The 18,315-nt window shown below is 38.4% G+C and overlaps 1 protein-coding gene across 2 annotated transcripts in view; it reads left to right on the top strand.

Annotated features, from left to right (window-relative positions):
* Positions 1 to 23: 23 nt before the first annotated feature.
* The window catches only part of RNF145 (ring finger protein 145), a 58,944-nt gene continuing 40,652 nt past the window's right edge, over positions 24 to 18,315 (top strand). Inside the window, exons 1-3 of one of the 2 annotated variants that reach the window (XM_042948070.1) lie at positions 24 to 352; positions 5,829 to 6,031; positions 16,146 to 16,254. In XM_042948070.1, coding sequence (XP_042804004.1) covers positions 5,848 to 6,031; positions 16,146 to 16,254 — 293 coding nt within the window. In that variant the 5' untranslated portion in view covers positions 24 to 352; positions 5,829 to 5,847. Of the gene's footprint in view, positions 353 to 2,396; positions 2,540 to 5,828; positions 6,032 to 16,145; positions 16,255 to 18,315 lie in introns of those variants that run through there. The other variant, XM_042948065.1, reaches the window with a different exon arrangement.

Genomic DNA, 18,315 nt, shown 5'->3' on the forward strand with positions numbered 1-18,315 from the left:
CAGAGAGCTAGAGCGGACCGCGGCCGCCGCAGAGCGCCGGGGGCGGGAGGAGCGAGCGCAGTAGGCCATGGCCGCCGTCGGCTGCTGAGGGGCTCGGCCCGCGAGCGCCTGCCGCCGCGGACGATGGTGACCGCACGGGTCGGGTCGCTGCCGCCGCCGCTGCCGCCGCCTCCCAAGACGCTGCAACCAAGGCCCGGCGCGGAGGAGCCGCCGCTGTGAGCCGCGCCGTCCCGGCCCCCGCCGCCGCCGCCCGAGAAGAACGGGAGGGCGGGCGAGAGAGCCGGGGAGTTGCGGAGCTCGCCTGCCCGCCGGCGGCGCCGCCGCCCTGCAGGGAGAGAGGCCACTGCCCGAGGTGACCGAGCCGTCCGCCCTAGCTGGCCTCTTCTCATCCAGGCTCCCCCGCCCCCTTCGCTTCCCACATCCTTCCTTCTCCCCTCCCCCACTCTTTTGCCGGCTTCTTCCTCTCCCCCCTCCCCCGCCCCTTCCTCGGTTCATCTCCCACCTTCTTCCCAGTCTCGGCGGCGTCCACATCCCCTCTTCTCCCCTGGCGTCCCCTCCCTCCTAACCAGCTGCCCCTCTTGCAGACCTGTTGGCCCCCCACCAGTTCTCTCCGACTCTCTGCCCTCCCTTCCCACCCCCCTTCCCCGTACAGAGTCCCCTCCGCCAGCTCCAGGCCCTTGAGCGCCGCCTCCTTAATTGCCCACCCTCCCGGAGACATCCCTTACCTCCCCTGGCATTCCTAAGATGCTCTCTCTCTCTGAGCTCTGCCCCATCGCTTCCCTAGGACCCCCTTTCGAGGTCTTTTCTAAGCAGCTTCCTGAGCTGCCCCTTCCTAGGTGCTCCTTTCCAGCCCCTTTTCTCTAGTTCCCACTTCCAACTTTCCCTCTTTTGCGTCTTTGTCCGCTTTGCTTCTAAGCTTCCCTCCCTCTTTCCTTTTGACTTATCCTTTGGTCTACGCAGCCCCAAACTCAGCCTCCTCTTTCCTTCTTTCATGCGGTTTGAGGTTGTTTGGGGGTGCGGAAAGGCCTGCCAAGCCATTCTTCGAATGGGGGCCCATTTGCTCTGCATCCCATCTGTCCTTTTTCACTGTGAGAGCGTTCTCTATCCCTTCCTTTTTGTCCCCATCGCGTCCTCTCTCGGCTGCCATCCCTTCTCCACCCCACTCCTGTTTTGCTTTTCCCACCCAGGACCCTTGCCTTCCCTTTAGGAATGAGTCCCCTTTCTGCTCGGGGATGATGAACTTGGCCCGTGTCTTTCTTTGGAAGCTTTTCGGTGCGTGGCGCGGCGGAGCCAGCACCCTTGGCCAGACAAGAGGGGAGCTCCCTGGCACGGGCCTCTTTACTGGCAGAGTTTTTGCGAACGTAATCCCCTAGCCCCGCGGCGGCAGCGGCCCTGCTGCTGCGCTGCCTGCTTTGCAGCGAGCTGGGTTGGGGTTACTATAGTTCAAACGCGGCTGAGATCAGCAGGCGTGGAGGGCGGGGGAGGAGGTGCGGGGAGAGAGGAAGGGGGCTTTGCAGTGAGAAGGCATCAAAGATTAATGGATGGCTTTGCATCGCTGTCTGCAGTAAACAGGAAACTAGTTTGAAAGGAAAGGAGAGGATTGTGTGCCTTTTTATTTTTTAAAATGCGGACTGTGCTCTTCTACTGAATCTTGAATCATGCCCAAAGGATGAGCTGTCGGTGCTGCAGTCGTGACCCAGGCTGAGCGCCCAATGGCAGAGAGAGCAGTTTTTATTCCCTCTGTCTGGCTCCTTAAGAGTTGAAAGATGGTCCTGTTATTCAGAGTGGATTCTGTATCTTTGCCACTTTGGAGATGAGAAGCCACAGAATTGCTAGTAGTTTATGTGGAAACCAGGTACATACAAAGTTAGCTAGCAATAGTGTGGGAGTGGGGAGGACCAGCTATATTTAAAACATGTGCCAATGCTTATGTAAGAGGTGCGTTCTCCTCCTGGGTATCTCAGTTTTGGCTGAGTTTACTTATGATTTTAGGCTCTAGCTTTGCCCTATAACATTTTCAGGGGTTACCATCCTAATGTATGGACAGCCAGAAAATTTTTCTTGAGATTGGTTTTAGCAGATGGTAGAATTTTTTTTTTTCCATTGGATTGGACAAAGAAAGGAGATTAATGGTGATTTATTTTTTTTCTTTCGAAGCGGAAGAAAGGTGTAGAAACTTTCAGCCTTAAATTATCTATCATACTGAATTTAAAATTGGGTCATATGATTTTCTCATTTATTTCTTATTTTTTATTTGCCTTTTTAAAAAGGGAGTTTACCTGCCTTTTTAAAAAGGAGATATGAATAGCCTTCTTTTTTTTGGTAAGATCCCATTTTCTGTTTCTTTTTCTTAATTCTTCAACAGACAAGCTATTACTTTAAAAACATACATTTTCCATATTCCGGATGATTTGTGTGATTTCTTCATAAAACAAAAATCAAAGTGTTTCCAGGAAGGTGTAGAATGAGACTGTGTTTCCTAACCCACAAATATGAATGGTGAGCTGTGCAACGTTATACTTGTACAGGACATTACTGTGTAAGTAGTGATTGCTGCTTCCAAGCCTGGGAAAGTCATCTAATGAAATCATTGTGGTCCTGTTTTTGGTTAGCTTTGTTGAGTTTTTGTTTTGTTTTGTTTTGTTTTTTGCCATTTTTGGAAGGGATTTTTTTTTAAGGTGTTCACTGTGTAAAACATCTTTAAGCTTGAGTCACATTTAGTTTACATTACTTGCTGAGACATTGTGTTGGCATATTACTTTCCCAGTTCTGTTAACATTTCGAGGAGGACATATAAAAATCTTTCATGGAGGGGAAAATATGTGTAATTGAACATGACAGGAAATAACTTCAATATTTGGCCTTAGGAGTGTCATCTTTGTGTTCAGCTCCTTTACTTATTTTTGAGGATAATTTGGTATTACTATGATTTTAAGAGAATTTTAAGCTTCCTCTGACTTGGAATATACTCATTAGCTCTGATAATAAATCTAGGAAAAAGATAAATTAGGCTTCAACCAAACATCATAGAAATACAATAATCTTTTTATGCCAGGGGAGAAAGCTCCATTTTTACTTCATGCTTCTAATGAGTGGCTTAGCAAATGTGAGTGACTTCAGTGATTTTAAACAAGATAAATGTTTCCACATTTTGTTTAGATGTTAATTTAGTGTGTGGTGCTGGAGTGTAGTGTGTGGTATTTGTGATGGTGATCACCCTATCATGTGGCACTTACACTTTAGAAATCACAAAGTTGGGCTGGGGAGTGTGTGTGTGTGTGTGTGTGTGTGTGTGTGTGTGTGTGTGTGTGTGTGTATGTGTATGTGTATGTGTCTTTCCACAGCTTTTGTGGGTAATATTTTAGATCTGGTTTTCCATGAATTTGTTTCCTCTATGTCCACTTACAGGCCCAGCTTGCCAATGACTTGCTAAAATATAACTCACAGAAATAAATGTTTATAAGCAGTGGGGTTGTTATTAAGTGGGCATATTTCGTTCTATAAAAGGTCCTCCTTAATTCAGACATTTGGGTCTTGGATTTACTATGCAGTAGAATTTGGGGATCAGTCTCGGATATTCTGTATTGAGAGCTTTAGGAACTCAAGATTTCCCTTTTTCTATATGAGGCAGGAATAGTGGTTATTGAGAGGGAATTTGTACCATTATGCTAATGGCCCTCTTCTGTAATAGAGTTGAATCTCCAGAAGAATTAAGGAGATTTTTTTTCTTGTTAGTTGTTCGTATCTTGATTTCATATCTTGATGCAGGAGTGGTTATTGGTTTACTTAAATTTTTTTTTCTTTACCCCTTTGAGAGCTGCAATAAATGGTAAAAATGGGTACATGTAAAAACAGCAAAACATTAAAAAAGGAGGAAGGCTCTAACTCAGATGAAATAAATATGGGCCACAAGTACTAACTTAGTAATAGTCCCTACAAAAGCAGTAGTGATTTATATTGGATTCTAGAATATGAAAAAAGTATATTCCATTATAGTATAAAGCCTGTCAGTGATATTGTTTTCTTAGTCCATAATGATTTTCACACAGGACTAGTGTTTTGTGAGAAAAATCCATTATTCGTGTACTTTGAAATAAACTCCCAACTGAGTTTGACTGTTTATCTGACCACCTTAGTAAGTAGTTATGTTCTATATATTTCCTTAAGTCATCTAGATAGCTTAGGCATATTATACTTTTTATAAAGAATTTCTTTTTTTAATCCCCAATAATATTCTACAACATTTGGCAAACAGAAAAGGAAATAAAAGTCACCTTAGCCTTATTGTTGGAAGGATGTTAATGTGATATTTTGGTATTATTTCTTCTCAAGATTTTTTTTTTCTCTCATGAGCTTTGAGAAATTGAAATTCCTGAATGGTGTAATTTGCACTAAATGTTGAGTAGAGTTTTAATTTTTCAGTGCTTTTTTTCCCCCCATAGGACACAACGGTTAGGTTTTAATTCTGACAATATTTATTTCTTATGTAGGAAAATTATTAAAGTGATCTTGTTCATTTAAAGTAATCAGAATTACAATACTTATTAAAAAATATGTTAATTGTGCATTCTTAGGATAACTTTTAAGTAATGGGAATGATTTATGATCATTCAATGATTGATATAATGTATCAGTTTTTCAGTGATTGACAAACTTCTATTAATGGTTTGCCAAGTTGAGCTCTTTTTTTTTTTTTTTAAACTATCTAAGCTAGGAAGCTATGAAAATTAGAGGGTAAAATGGAAATACTGACAAATATTTAACCATAGCATAGTAATCTGTCACTGTAATTTTCTTCAGAAATAAATGTTTTCATTTGTCCTGTAATGTCTGAGATTACTGCCAAAGCTGGAAATGTGTTTAGCTTTCTCAGCAAAATTCTTAAAAGGATATTGTCAGAGCCAACAATCCAGAATTATCATTACTTTTAAAATTGTCTTTAACACACTTGTTTGCCTGATTCTTATAATTCCTTGGATTAATTTGCAGTACTATCATACAAAGCAGTGTTGCACAGAATTGTCCTTCTAAATAATAGATTGTCCTGGAGATCTTTCATTTCCTTTTTTTTTTTTTTTTTTTTTTTTTAATTCTATTCGTACTAGTCATCAACAGCTGAGCACAGACAGGGGCTGCAGACTCCATGTGCCAGTGTATCTGTATATCACAGGAAGAATTTGATGTTGCAATTGTTTCCCACTTTGAAGGCAGATTATGGGAATATCAAATGAAGAGTTTAATGATTCAAGGAAATAATATGGTGAACAATGTTTTCTTTACCTGTATCGTGAGTTTCTCTGAATTGTATCTACATCATGTAAATTCAGTACTTCAATTTTGATTGCAAGTAATATAGAAAAGGATAAGTCTTTGAGGTGCTGCAAACTAAATGTGTAGTTAGCAAATTTTTATTGAATAGCTTAGGCTTTTTTTTTTTAATCAGTTAAATTTTGCTCTTTTTTAAGACCTACATAAATCTCACTTTTATAGGAGTGAATTTTTCCTTTCAAGTTAATTGGACAAAAGCTGTAGTATTATTAGGGTGTTTTGTTGCTAGTGCCTAGAGTTGGAGTTAAGCTTTTAAAAATAAAGTTTGAGGCCTTACCACTTATGCAGACTGGGAAGACCTGTAAGGAAGGGTCAGTGTGAAAACCCAATATAAAGATTGCTTCATCAAAGCCTAGAAGTAGTAGCTGTGGCTGAGGAGTTTTATACATTGTTATGTAGTGTTTGTATAGATATGGCAATCCATTAGATTCCTAAGAGGATATCTAGAAGCTGTTTGAGGTGACTTATTTTTTTTATATGTTATATCTCCTGAATTTTAGGTCTGCTCCAAGAAAAAACATGGCTGCAAAGGAAAAACTGGAGGCAGTGTTAAATGTGGCCCTGAGGGTGCCAAGCATCATGCTGTTGGATGTCCTGTACAGATGGGATGTCAGCTCCTTCTTCCAGCAGATCCAAAGAAGTAGCCTCAGTAACAACCCTCTTTTCCAGTATAAGTATTTGGCTCTTAATATGCATTATGTAGGTAAGTGTCTATATCACCTTTGCTAATCTGTTAGTGAGCATTCTGATTTATATCTTTGTAAGATGATTTTGAATTTTATTAAAATGAGGTTTGGTTACGTTGAAATGACAGTGATACAGTCATTGATGAATGTTTATGAATCTTGTTTGTAATATGTCTTACCATTGCATATGAATTATTAGGGCTAGAGGAGAACAGACAGTTTTGGGTTTATTTTACTGGATGAAACTAGAAGGCAGAAGAAAACATTTTAGATTTTAATATGATAAAATGTAAATGAGAACAAATTTTCCAGACATTTGGTCTGTTCTAATTTGTCTATTAAGGGTTTTGTTAATAACAAAGAAGGGAGGCTTCCTAAATGCAATATTCTTTATTGTTCCAGAACATTAGTATCAGTGGAACATAAGGCATTTATTTCAGTTAAATGAAATGTTGGAAATGACATTTGTAATATTAAAAATATATATATTCCTTGAAATATAATTGATATGATTTGGAGTTAGTGGTTAAAGTAATGTTGAGGTTAAAGAGGTAGAAGTCAAGAAATACAAGCAGGAAGGGCACCTGGCTGGCTCAGTCAGTAGCACATGCTACTCTTGATCTTGGGGTTGTGAGTTTGAGCCTCATGTTGGGTGCAGAGATTACTTAAAATAAAATCTCAAGGGGCACCTGGCCTGGTTGGCTCACTCGATTAAGACTCCGACTTTGGCTCAGGTCATGATCTCACAGTTCATGAATTTGAGCCCCATGGTGGGCTCTGTGCTGACAGCACGGAGCCTGGAACTTGTTTCCAGTTCTGTATCTCCCTGTCTCTTTGCCCCTCCCCTGCTCAAGCTCTGTCTCTCTCTCTCTCTCAAAAATAAACATTAAAAAAAAAAAAAAATTAGAATCTTAAAATAAGGAAAAGAAATACAGGCAGGAAACAGGTAAAAATTCATCTAGTATGACAGTGATGATCCTTGATATTTATTTATTTTTTTTTTAATTTTTTTTTTTTTAATATTTGTTTATTTTTGAGACAGAGAGAGACAGAGCATGAACGGGGGAGGGTCAGAGAGAGGGAGACACAGAATCTGAAACAGGATCCGGGCTCTGAGCTGTCAGCACAGAGCCCGACGCGGGGCTTGAACTCACAGACTGTGAGATCATGACCTAAGCCGAAGTCTGCCACTTAACCAACTGAGCCACCCAGGCTCCCCATGATCCTTGATTTTTAGATTAATTTTTGGTTTATATGTAATCATAGCAATAATGTTTCATTTGGCATTACTATAACATAACTCAAGATGTGGTTTGATGATAGTGGTTTAATAATATTATTATTAGAGTTGTCCATCAAGAAGTATATATTTTATAGAATTGTGAAGGGTTTGTCCTGTCTCAGTGAGATTTATTTTTATCTATGGAAGGACTTTTTGGGTTCCAAAGCTCAGCCCTGAAAACCCCTTACATCTCTAAGAGATTCCCAAGTAAGCCATTGTGGGAAGAAGTATAGTAGAAAAGGCAGTGCACTAGAAGTAAAACATCTGGGTACAATAAATTCATCTCTCTTAGATGGCATTACCTTGGGAAATTCTTTGAAATGAGAATGTTCTTTTATGCTGCAAAGCACTATAATTCTCAGCCCTTTACTAAAAGCTTTGTATGTTAGCCAATTCATGGAAAATAATTCCAATCTGTTGTAGAAGAACAATCGGGTACTTGGCTTAGATTTTTAGCTTAATCAGCAGAATAATTCACACTGTGCTTTAAAAAATGTGCTTATCACATATATTATTTCTGAGTAGATTGAAATATTTATTTTAAAAACAGCTGCCTAATAATCAGAAACATTAATTTTAGAAGTTGAGTGGGTTTTAATACATTTGAAATTCATACTCTGGCTTATAACTTTGGGAATTCAACTGAGTCTTCTTAAATACACTTATTACATGCTGTGGTAGAATTAACTCAGTGATTACATGAGTAGATAGTTACAGCTTGAGCAGTTTTTTGGTTAGAGTAACGTCTGGGTCAAAGTATTAAGGAGTGTTTACATAATGTTCCAGTTTATAAACTTTCACCCTTAAATACATCTTTAAAAGTCTTTTTAAAAATTAGTAATGTATTTATACATTTATTGTATGTTAAAAAAATCAAAACACACAAATCAGGAGACTATAGATGCTGGAGAGGATGTGGAGAAACGGGAACCCTCTTGCACTGTTGGTGGGAATGCAAATTGGTGCAGCCGCTCTGGAAAGCAGTGTGGAGGTTCCTCAGAAAATTAAAAATAGACCTACCCTATGACCCAGCAATAGCACTGCTAGGAATTTATCCAAGGGATACAGGAGTACTCATGCATAGGGGCACTTGTACCCCAATGTTTATAGCAGCACTCTCAACAATAGCCAAATTATGGAAAGAGCCTAAATGTCCATCAACTGATGAATGGATAAAGAAATTGTGGTTTACATACACAATGGAATACTACTTGGCAATGAGAAAGAATGAAATATGGCCTTTTGTAGCCACGTGGATGGAACTGGAGAGTGTGATGCTAAGTGAAATAAGCCATACAGAGAAAGACAGATACCATATGGTTTCACTCTTATGTGGATCCTAAGAAACTTAACAGAAACCCATGGGGGAAGGGAAGGAAAAAAAAAAAAAAAAAAAGAGGTTAGAGTGGGAGAGAGCCAAAACATAAGAGACTGTTAAAAACTGAGAACAAACTGAGGGTTGATGGTGGGTGGGAGGGAGGGGAGGGTGGGTGATGGGTATTGAGGAGGGCACCTTTTGGGATGAGCACTGGGTGTTGTATGGAAACCAATTTGACAATAAATTTCATATATTAAAAAAAATAAAATAAAAAGTAAAATCAAAGCATAGAAAGTGTACAGTGAAAAGTATCATCCTTCTGTTTGCCAACTACTAAGTTCTCTTAAGCCCCAGCAAGTAGCTATTTTTATTAACTTGTGAAAAATTCTAGAGATATTTTTATGTATACATAAGTCAATATAAAGATATATTGGTAAATAAACATAAATAAGTATAAATATATGTATGTTCTCTTTATACAGATGATGGGATAATATACAGTGTTCTTTTTTAAAAATTTTTATTTAATTTTTAAATTTATATCCAAGTTAATTAGCATATAGTGCAACAATGATTTCAGAAGTAGATTTACAGTGTCTTGAACCTGTTGTTTATTTTAACTTTATGATGTATCACAGAGCCATAACTACTGCTTTTAGATATTCATGAAATAAAGCTTTGTACTCTGTGTTTTTATGTTGACACTTCCTGTTCTGCCAAATTTTAAGATTCTGATTAAATGTTAAGGCCTCCTTCTCCCCCTAGGCCTCCTAATTCTGTTTCGTAGTGGTGTAGTATCCTTGTATGGCCATACCACAGAATTGATGCTCTATTGGTGAACACTTTAGTTTCGTCTGCTATTTCATTCAGTGTTGCACTAAATAATTTTATATAGCCATAATTTTGACAGATACAAATATAGCCTTGAGATAAATTGCTAGAAGTGAAGTTGCTGCGTTAAAGAGTATATATGTCTGTAATAATGGATCGATATTACTCTCTATGGGGTTTTACAGACAGTGGTTGAGAGTTCCTACAGTCTTACATCCTTATCAAAAACCGTGTTATCAAATTCTTACATTTGGTTATTCCAGTACATGAAAAATGGATGTTTTTTAACATAAGTTTTAATTCGTATTTCTCTTACTGTGAGTGAGATTGTATTTATTCACATGTTGATGAAAAAACGTGTGTTTCCTCTTCTGTGAGTTGTCAGATCATGTCCTTTGCCCACTTTTCTGTGGGATTTTAGCCTCTCCCCTCCCCCTTTTTTTTTCTCAAAGGCACAGGCAAGGCTTTATTGGGGCTACAGCTCTAGCTGAAGGGAGACACAGCACCAACAGAGAGTAGTTAGGCTGGCCTTCTCTGGATTTTAGCCTTTTCTTGCCAATTTGTGGGAGTTTGGTATACATTAGGGAAATTAACCCTTTATGATGAGTTAAAATTACTGTTTCCAGTTGTGCTTGTCTTGATTTTGGCTTATGATTTTTTTGACTTGCAGAATTTGTTTTTAATGAGATTGAATTTATTGTTTTTTTCTTTTTTTTAAGTTTATTTTTTTATTGTTTGTATTTTAATTTTTTTTTCCAATATATGAAATTTATTGTCAAATTGGTTTCCATACAACACCCAGTGCTCATCCCAAAAGGTGCCCTCCTCAACACCCATCACCCACCCTCCCCTCCCTCCCACCCACCATCAACCCTCAGTTTGTTCTCAGTTTTTAAGAGTCTCTTATGCTTTGGCTCTCTCCCACTCTAACCTCTTTTTTTTTTTTTCCTTCCCCTCCCCCATGGGTTTCTGTTAAGTTTCTCAGGATCCACATAAGAGTGAAACCATATGGTATCTGTCTTTCTCTGTATGGCTTATTTCACTTAGCATCACACTCTCCAGTTCCATCCACGTGGCTACAAAGGGCCATATTTCATTCTTTCTCATTGCCACGTAGTATTCCACTGTGTATGTAAACCACAATTTCTTTATCCATTCATCAGTTGATGGACATTTAGGCTTTTTCCATAATTTGGCTATTGTTGAGAGTGCTGCTATAAACATTGGGGTACAAGTGCCCCTATGCATGAGTACTCCTGTATCCCTTGGGTAAATTCCTAGCAGTGCTATTGCTGGGTCATAGGGTAGGTCTATTTTTAATTTTCTGAGGAACCTCCACACTGTTTTCCAGAGCGGCTGCACCAATTTGCATTCCCACCAACAGTGCAAGAGGGTTCCCGTTTCTCCACATCCTCTCCAGCATCTATAGTCTCCTGATTTGTTCATTTTGGCCACTCTGACTGCCGTGAGGTGGTATCTGAGTGTGCTTTTGATTTGTATTTCCCTGATGAGGAGCGACGTTGAGCATCTTTTCATGTGCCTGTTGGCCATCCGGATGTCTTCTTTAGAGAAGTGTCTATTCATGTTTTCTGCCCATTTCTTCACTGGGTTATTTGTTTTTCGGGTGTGGAGTTTGGTGAGCTCTTTATAGATTTTGGATACTAGCCCTTTGTCCTATATGTCATTTGCAAATATCTTTTCCCATTCCGTTGGTTGCCTTTTAGTTTTGTTGGTTGTTTCCTTTGCTGTGCAGAAGCTTTTTATCTTCATAAGGTCCCAGTAGTTTATCTTTGCTTTTAATTCCCTTGCCTTTGGGGATGTGTCGAGTAAGAGATTGCTACGACTGAGGTCAGAGAGTTAATTTATTTTGAGAGAGAGAGAGAGAGAGAGAGAGAGAGAGAGAGAGAATGAGCTGGGGAGGGGTAGAGATTGAAGGGGACAGAGGATCCGAAGCGAGCTCTGTGCTGACAGCAGAGAGTCCAGTGTGGGGCTTGAACTCGTGAACTGTGAGATCATGACCTGAGCCGAAGTGGGGCGCTTAGCCAACTGAGCCACCCAGACACCCCTATTGTTTTTTCTTTTAGAACTTAGAATTTTGACTCAATTAGAAAAGGCTTCTCTATCATATTTTACTTCATTATTTTTATTTCATTTTTTACATTTACATCTTTGCTCCACTTAGGATTTATCTGCATGTACAGTGTGTTGTAGGTATAATTTTTTCCCCTAGATAACTATCTGGTGGTTTCCATGTATTTATTAAATAGTTCATCTTTTCCTGGCTAATCATTATATACTAAGTTCTCCCATATATTTGGTTCCATTTCTGATATTTATTCCTGTTTTTTAAGTGTGTGGTCATAATGAGTATTTAGACTATATTGTACTGTCTATACTTAGTCCCTTCATTGTTTTTTATTTATCCCTCAGAGTTTTTCTGATATTGTTGGCTATACGAACTTTAGATACTTAGTTTAAGTTAAGATGAAGAGGTAGCTTAAAGATGTTAACTCTTCTCCATGTATGAACACAGAAAGCCTCCCTATGTTCCAGGTTTCTTTTGAGTCCTGGAGTGTTTTAAAGTTTTTATTATATAGGTCTTGGGCATTTATTGTTCAGTTCATTCCTAGGTATTTTGTCTCTTTTATTGATATTGTGACCCCCCCCCCTTTTATATCCTTTAATTATTATTAAGAGCTTAAAAATCAAGGTAGGGAACGGTAAAGTTCATGTTTATGGAATATAATTGTACCTTCAAATTGAGAAGCTTTCCAGGGTGGGTTTTGTCTGAGAATAGCAAAAAGAAGTGATTGTCTAAATATAATTGGAATGCTAATTATAGAACTGTTTTGCAAAGTATAGGTTATAAAAGGGGAAATAGAAGTAATATTGAAAAGTTATAGTAGGGGAATTTGTGAAAAGACCTGAATACATATATTAGGTATTCATAATTTGGTAGGTAGTGATAGGTCAGTGAGGAATTTAGAGCAGGTGAACTGCACTTAAGAAGATTGACTAGGCAGTGTTCTACAGGCCACTGGATTGGGGAGGGGAGAAACCAAGGGTAAGAAGACCAGTTTGGATTTTAGGCAAGAGGTAATGAGAGCCAGAATTAGCCTTGTAAAAGGTGGAAAGCAAAGACTGGCTATGAGAACAATTCCACTGAAATTGCAATCACTAAAATCATTAGTGACCTAAAATGTAAAACTCAGGCTTCATTTGTGTTGTCATTCTGCAGATAATCTCATATTTATGGATTTGTTGACTGCTTCCTCTTAACAGTGTTTCTGGATTCTTCTAACTTTCTGACCGTTTCTTCTGACTCTTTTGCTGTGTTTTTTCTTTAGACTTCTTAAGTGTTGATACAGCCTAGAATTTGTGTTTAATTTTCATGTTTTGTTGTTTGTGTGATCTCATATAGTTTTGGTTGCAAATCCCTATCTCCACTTTCCGTTGCTTTTTTGACCACTGTAGTCTGGGGTTAGTGTTCTTTCCTCTGATCTCATGGCACCCAGTTCATAACCTCTCCCATAGCACTTACTATGCTGCATTCCAAGGATCCTTAGGCTCATCTATCTTCCTAACTAGATTGTGAGCTCCTTAAAGGTAGGAATGGGGTTATTCCTAGCGCCTAGCTAGTGCCTGGTACTGAATGGATTTCTAACTATTGTTAGACATCACCACCTAAGTATTCTGTAGACACTTCGGTTTATGGTCATGAACTCATCATCTATACCTCAAACCTCCTCCTTCTCTTGTTTCCTATCTTAATGGTAAAGTTGTGATTATCTTGATTATCCAAGCTAGAAACATCAGAACCATTTTCACTTCCTTGTTCTCCACTCACAGATCACTATTAAGACTTCTTTAAATATGTTTCTCATAGGTGACCCTGCCAACTCCATACCAAAGCTGCCGATTTATTCTAGGTCCTCATTTTTCCCCTCACTACTAAAATAACCTTTAAATAGCAGAAATCCCTGCATTTTGTTAGGAACATTCATTAATGTTATTTTAGGTAGGTCATCATTTTTAAATGCTGCATGTCTTGCATTTTAATTATAAATTATTGTTGGGTTATCTTCATCATCATCAGTTGAGTTTGTTGTGATTGTTTAGAGTGAATAGTGATGCATATTTGCATGGGCAATAGTTTTGGCTTGTATTTTTCAAATAATTAGATTATATACATGTTATAATTTAGATAAATTATTCATACTGTTCTTGCTTTAGCAGTATTCATAATTGCTTAAGATTCTTGTGTGACATTTTTTGTTATCACTGAGTTATCTTTCCACTGCAGTGTGAAAAAGGAGGGGGATAATTGGGCCATAGGGTTTTTGTTGTTTTGTTTTTTGTTTTCTTACCTCACTTAAAGTGTATCTAAAGGATTTGAGAACTGTTGCCCCAGTCTAAACTCTTTACGAGTGTATACAAGGCTTTATATTGAAGTGTTAGCCACCAGTTCTATCAGCATCATCTCCCAGTACTTTTTTATTTACACCAAATTTTAGTCTAGCCGACAGAGTTTATGGTCTCCTGAAAACATCCTTTTTTTTATGGTTTTCATGCCTGCTATTCTCTTTTCCTAAAATGTTTTTCTTTTTCTTAGCCTGATAAATTCACTGTTCTCAGTCCAGGTCAAGCTTAATCACTTAATAATAGCCCTTCTAATATTTGTATATTACAGCACCAATATTGTATCATACTTTTGTCCATGTTTTTTCACTAGACTATGATTATTGTTTGGATCTTTCATGTCTAGAAATGCATATGGTTCACACTTTATATGTAATAATTGGTTGAGTGGATAATTGAAAGAATGAATAAAATCAATATGTTTAGTCTAGAGGATTTGGCAGCTGTTTTATGAGATGTGCACAAAAAGGGAAAGATAGGAATATCTGGAAAGGAAAATGATAGTTCATTAAAAGAGAACTTATGGAGAGTTTTCATGCAGTAGATTGAATAGAAAATCCTCAGCCACAAACACTAAACATGCTTGCTAAATATAATAAACATCCTTTTTAAATACCTCTAAAGTCCTTTGAGATAGGGATTAACAAAATAAATTGGGGAAATTATTTTAAGAAATTAAAAGTTAGTAGAAATACTTCTGTCTAGTTTCTGCTGGATTGTTCTTAAAGTTAGGATATGTGGGAAATCTGAATTCTACCTCTTTAGTCCCTAGCATAGTGCTCCTGTCCCCTTAGCTTTAAGCATGAGAGGTGCGTTGGGTACTAAGAAGGGTTATCTGTACCGTAATAAAGACTCGCTAATAAATGGAAAATAGTTATGGAAGAGTAGACAAGAACCAGATATTGCAAGACCTAGACTGTCAGACTGAGAAGTTAAGAACTTTTGAAGGTTTTTAAGCAAGAGATTTGTCTAGATGAAGGTGATGGTTTTGTACTGAAGTGTAGGATCAATGAGGATGGAAAGAGACTGAAAGAAGAATAGCTATTAGTATGCTATTATATTGAGATTGGACTGGGATATGGGGCATAGGGACTGGAAAGGAAGGGTGACATGAGACACTTAACTGGGGAAGACTCAGCAGGACTTGGTGATGACGGAAAGATGACTCAGGTTTGAGTCAGAGTGAATGGGATTTAGGGGAGAAGGAGGGTGAGCCAGCCTGTTGAGGGAGGATGGGTGCTCAGTTTGTACTTGTATATGAGAACATTTAAGTGGATTATATCCCAGGCATTGTGAGATATATATCTGCTTAGAATAAGAAATGATTGCTTTTTTTTTTTTTTTGGCATATGCAGTAGGTAGGTTCTCAGTAACTTTGTTGATAACATACATTTAGAATGGTATATTTGAAGCAGCAACATAAATTGCTTGAGCTAAATACTTTGTAGGGGAAAAAGCAGTTTGGGGACTAAATTTCCTTTGTTCATTTGAGGGGGTAAAAAGCAGCGGGGGAATTTGGAGGTTATAAGGAAATCCATGCCACAGAGCCAGTTTTGAGGGTGGTTGCTGGGACAAGGATAAGCAGGGTGTTTTAGGTTTGACAAGTAGGCAGTTGTTGACTTCTGAGTTTTTTTTTAGAGTAGAAGGGCAAAGAAGGTTCATAGAGCATTTGTAGATTGTAGACAATTAAGAGGAAATAATGGAGTGTTAGAGAATGGAGGCATTAGTACAGATAGTTTACAACATTTGTCAGTGGAATGAGAAAAATAGATAATAGCATGAAGAGAAGTTTCTCAAGATTGGAAGAAGAGCCCTGTATATGCTTTGAAGAGAGAAGTGAGCACTGGTGTTAGGGGGATGATTGAAGATGTAGGAGATTAGGAATTAGAAAAATAAGATCTTGAGTCAAGTGGAAGAGGCAGCTTTAGAGAGGGACATTAAGCAGTGTTTCCTCTGGGACGAGAGGATGAGAGAATTGGTGTAGAACAAGTAAGTAGACATCAAGGAAAGGTAGATGATGAGAGGAGTGCTGTTGTACCTTTGTGTGGTATACTTGATTGTAAAACAGAGAAGGCTACAAAAGTGAAAAATGCTTTGTTTTCAACAAAAAGTCCATAGTGATTTTTACTGTATTAAACTTACTTTGGTATGAAGTAAAAAACCTGAAAGTTGTTGAAACTTAATTGGAAAGTAATTGACTTCAGGTTCTTTTTATTAGTATAATTAATTGGAAGACTAAATTAGAATTATATTTTATTTATAATCTCTATTTCTACTACAGGTTATATTTTAAGTGTTGTGCTACTAACCTTGCCCAGACAGCATCTGGTTCAGCTTTACCTGTATTTTTTGACTGCCCTGCTCCTCTATGCTGGCCATCAAATCTCCAGGTAAGAATGTGACCTTGTTTTTGAAATGTATGACCAAATATGGTTTTTCATTACCAATAAAATATTTTTCATGAACACTGTTAATAAACTGAGGCTTTGCTAAGTTCCAGAACAGGGCTTTTAATATTTGTTTTTTAAGTAAATATTATTTTATAGAAATAATAGCTGGGGTTATGCCTCAAATTTTATTTCTGCGTTTAAAAACAATCTTAATATGAGGGTTGCCTGGGTGGCTCAGTCGGTTGAGTGTCCGACTTAGGCTCAGGTCACGATCTCATGGTTCATGGGTTCGAGCCCCACGTCGGGCTCAGTGCTGACATCTCAGAGACTGGAGCCTGCCTCAGATTCTGTGTCTCCCTCTCTCTCTGCCCCTCCCCTGTTCGTGCTTTGTGTCTCTCTCAGAAATAAACAAACATTCCTGTTTGTGCTTTGTGTCTCTCTCAGAAATAAAGAAACATTAAAAAAAATTAAAAAAAAAACAATCTTAATATGAAATGGACCTTAAGATTATGTTTACAGAGATACTCATGAGCTTTTCTATATCACCTAAGACAAGAATTTCCAAAGATAGGCTGTAGAATATTTTAACAATTATAGACTTGATTATTTTCATCATTTTAGGGAATCAAGTTTATGATGCAGGAGAATCGGCATGAGATGCGACCACCTATATAGTGGATGATTTGTATAAATTATCTGATGAGGTTCATGGTATAGCTCAGAACTTCTTCATCTTTAGCAATATTGTGTTTGTCTGGGTCTGCTAGTCCTAAATTTTAAGACTCTGGTCTGCCGATGAAAATGAACTTCCTACTTTGGAATGGAATGTTAAAATACAGGTGAACCAAAAGCCACACAGTAAATGTAATGGTGCGGGTATAAATAAATTTGGAGGGTATGATTTCTTTTGTTATGATTGAAATGTATAACCAAAATTAAATATACTCCCAATCCTAAGAAGAGGGACAGTTACTTTGCATATATAATAAGGAGTAGTTGTCTAGAAGTCTGAAACGCAGATTTTGGTGTTAGCTTGAAAATTAATCTTAGAAATAGCATTTTTATATTACTAGAATTGAATGGTTGACTTGGAAACTTTTTTACTCTCTTATAAAATAATACTGTTCATTGGAGATGAGTTTTGGGAAATACAGAAAATTTAAAGGTAGTAACAATTACGTAATCATACCACCCAGAGATAAACCTGTTAAAATCTGGCATTTCCTTCCAATTTTCTTAATACCTTCTAGTTTTTACCACTTTTGTGGATACGAAAAGAACGAAAATAGCAATAGTCCCAGACTCTTGGCCCCTCTTGTTGAAGCAGGACTTTTATCCTCCTTAAAATTTCATCTGGTTATTTCTCAAAGGACCCAAAGCGTTTTGCAGAAACTCCATCTTCTCACATTTCTCTCCTCAGTTCCTGTCTGGTCAGTTTTCTCTGGTACCTGGAAGGTGATGTTTTACTCTCTAACTGCCATTATCCTTGCCCAGGGTATGTCCTTGGATGTCAGTTACAAAACTGGACCTATTGGAGTAGTACTGCATTTCTTGTAATCCTAACAGTGGTTCAAGTTGAGCTGTGTTTCACTCCTAAAGTGAAGACATGAGTTTTCTAATTTTGTGTCACACAAGTATTTCCCTGTGTCTTGGACTCCTTCATGGGAGCATGAATTAGATTCGTAGCATCTTTATTCACATAGCCAAGAAGAGGAGTCCAGTGGCCAGTACCAAGACAGACAACAGAATGTACTTCCAATCCATTACCACCAGCCCCAAACCCTGACACAGTCTGTTCCTGTGGCCTTACCCAGGACACCTCTGAATCTGAGCTCAAGTTCAAGGTAGAGACACTTCTCTATCTTTATTCCCTTTTTTTTTTTTTTTCTGGAGAGAGAAAGAGGGCACAAGTGAGCGAGGGGCAGAGAGAGAATCCCACAAGAGGGAGAGAGAGAGAGAAGAGGGGCTCACCTGAAGCAGGGCTCGTGCTCACCTGATGCAGGGCTTGAGCTCAGGTGATGTGGGACTCAAACACACAAACCTTGAGATCATGATCTGAGC

This window comes from Panthera leo, chromosome A1 (genome assembly GCF_018350215.1).
Source record: "Panthera leo isolate Ple1 chromosome A1, P.leo_Ple1_pat1.1, whole genome shotgun sequence".
Classification (NCBI taxonomy): Eukaryota; Metazoa; Chordata; class Mammalia; order Carnivora; family Felidae; genus Panthera; species Panthera leo.